The following is a 2334-nucleotide window of genomic DNA, read 5'->3' as shown; positions in this document are numbered from 1 at the left end:
CAGCAGGAGAAATTTTTTAAATGCTCATAAAAATTTAATAAAAGGTAACAACTATTATACTCTTGCTGAAAATAGAGCAATTATCTGTGAACAACTGGTTAAATAGAGCAGTGAATTCAAGTATCTCAGAAAGGGCTAAATTGCTGGTTGCACCAGCTAAGAGAAAATGAATACATAGAGAGGGGTGCCCCAACTTACTTCCTGTGTTGAAACAAGTTCAGGAATCCATAAAATAGCAAAAAGACTGTCAGTGAGGTGCCAGAAATAGAGGGAAAAATGTTAATTTTCGCTGCACAGAGGTAAATGAATCTATTTAAAATGAAAAAATTTCAGAGTTCAAAGAAAAATCTTGTTTTAAAAAGCAGCATCTGCAGAAGAAAGAATATTAACTGGCACTTTTAATGAAGTCAGAGACAGAATCCTTAGATGAACTCAGTGAGGAACTGATCCAGCAATTGCTCAAAAGCCATGTTGGAGGAAAAGGAAACAATGCTGAAACTAGCTAAACACAAATTTTGAGAAAAAAACCTGTAAAATAACTAGACGTGTGGGCCTAGTGGGCAATGTCTCTTCAGAACTCCTGAAGACAGTACAATGAGTACAGAAGGTCAGTGATGAAGTGAGACAACTGATGAATGACCCTTGGACAAGACAACCTCCAGCTGCCGGGATCCAACAGCCAACCTGAACCAGTTCACCCAGGGTCGAAATTTCTCATGGCATTGTAACTGCTGGATACAATAAAGAGCATAATTTTTCTCAGATCCCTGTTTTAACAGCTCTGGAAAGAATATTTCACTAGAAGTGTGGCCTTGGAAAACTTCTGATACTTCATCTGCTCCCTTTGCTGTCAGTGTAAGGGAATCTGGGAGATCAGTCACAACCCCCCAACCCATTCTAGTCCCCTGACACTGACAGCCCTTATAAAAATACAGGAGCCTGGGGATTGCTCCGATCTGGCAAAGGAGCTAGAGTTTTGCACAAAGGCCAGTTTCACAAATCCGCAGAGCTCCTAGGCTCTCTTTAGTGCATGTTGAATATTCACTTTCAAGCGAAACAAGTTTTCATTTTGAGACAACCTGCAATTTCAGAAGATACATAGAAGGTACAAGGTAAAACTGCACATAATTAATTAAGGCAGCTATACTGCATAGTCCTCCTCAGCTGTCAGGAAGAATAAGATCTAACAAATTAGGATATTTAATTTATGGCTAGATTCCCTTTTCAAAATAAATTATAAAAAATGTCAAATATTTGTATTTGTTTAATAAAATTTCCATTTCATTTTTGTTTAGCTACTTTTGATACTGCTAAAGTTTCAGCTATTTTCACAAGGATCTGAATTGTCACTTTGATCTGCAAAGACTGATATCTATTTAATTTTCCTCCTTTTATCTGTGATGCTATTAAAAGATTTATAGTAGCCATATAAGCCTCTCATTTCAGACGAGGACGTTTCTAATTCTACACTTCCGACATCAAACTTCAAACCCAGCCTATCTGGTACAATAGGAATGTGACTCTGTTACACAGGCAGAAGACAATGACAGGGTGTTAAGTTACACTTTTTTTGGAGATAGGAGGAAGACTTGTTCATCCATACAAGGAAAATATGTATAAACAGAACTGCGGCTTAGAAGAAGTCACATCTAACCTGATTCCATCGTTGTAAACTGGACAGCATTACTGAACTGATTGCCATTCCCAAGCTTGGTAAATGCAGAGACAGTGATAAAATAGGTGCTGAATGGTTCTAATCCAACAATGTTTGCCTCGTGGTTTGAACCTGAAATGTTCTTAAGGAAGAAAAAATTATTAGCATGCAATTAATCTATGTAAACATTGTGGGCCTCACCTTGAACCCACTGAAATGAACGGAAGATTTAGAGCCAGTCTTGTCTCTTCTACTCTGAGTAGCTTTCAGTCAAAGTAGTCCCTGAGCTCAACAAAAAGGAATGCAGGGTCAAATTCTTCCTTTCCCTTCTCCTCTCCCTCTTTCACTGTGGCTTGTGAGGAAGATATGCCAAAGGATGGTATCATAATTACTATAGAATTATTAGAACAGATTAACCCCATATATGCCTCTTTTTACCAATACTGAAAACTCTTGCCACCACCACACCAACTCCTCACCTTCTACTTTCTTTTCCACCCCTGCGGTGGAAGAGATCATGGGTCATAGATTCTCATTTCTTTTACTTTGCCTGAGCCAGACACACAGACTGATGAAGAGCTCCAAAAAAAGCTAAAAAATACTGTTAAGTTCCTGGTAGCTGTTTCTCCTAGAGCATGCAAGGCATATTTTGTGTAAATACTGAGAGGCCTATAACAGCA

General features: G+C 38.5%; 1 protein-coding gene across 1 annotated transcript in view; it reads right to left on the bottom strand.

Moving 5' to 3' along the window:
- The window catches only part of PTPRQ (protein tyrosine phosphatase, receptor type, Q), a gene marked incomplete at both ends in the record, with an annotated part of 69436 nt that overhangs the window by 28070 nt on the left and 39032 nt on the right, over positions 1-2334 (bottom strand). The window contains one exon of the mRNA XM_009872659.1: positions 1655-1796. Within this exon, the coding sequence (XP_009870961.1) occupies positions 1655-1796 (142 nt within the window). The remainder of the gene's footprint in view (positions 1-1654; positions 1797-2334) is intronic.

The sequence above is a fragment of the Apaloderma vittatum genome, unplaced genomic scaffold (genome assembly GCF_000703405.1).
Source record: "Apaloderma vittatum isolate BGI_N311 unplaced genomic scaffold, ASM70340v1 scaffold19137, whole genome shotgun sequence".
In the NCBI taxonomy this organism is placed as follows: Eukaryota; Metazoa; Chordata; class Aves; order Trogoniformes; family Trogonidae; genus Apaloderma; species Apaloderma vittatum.
The sequence above is the reverse complement of the archived record's forward strand: the minus strand, read 5'-3'. Positions and strand labels throughout refer to the sequence as shown.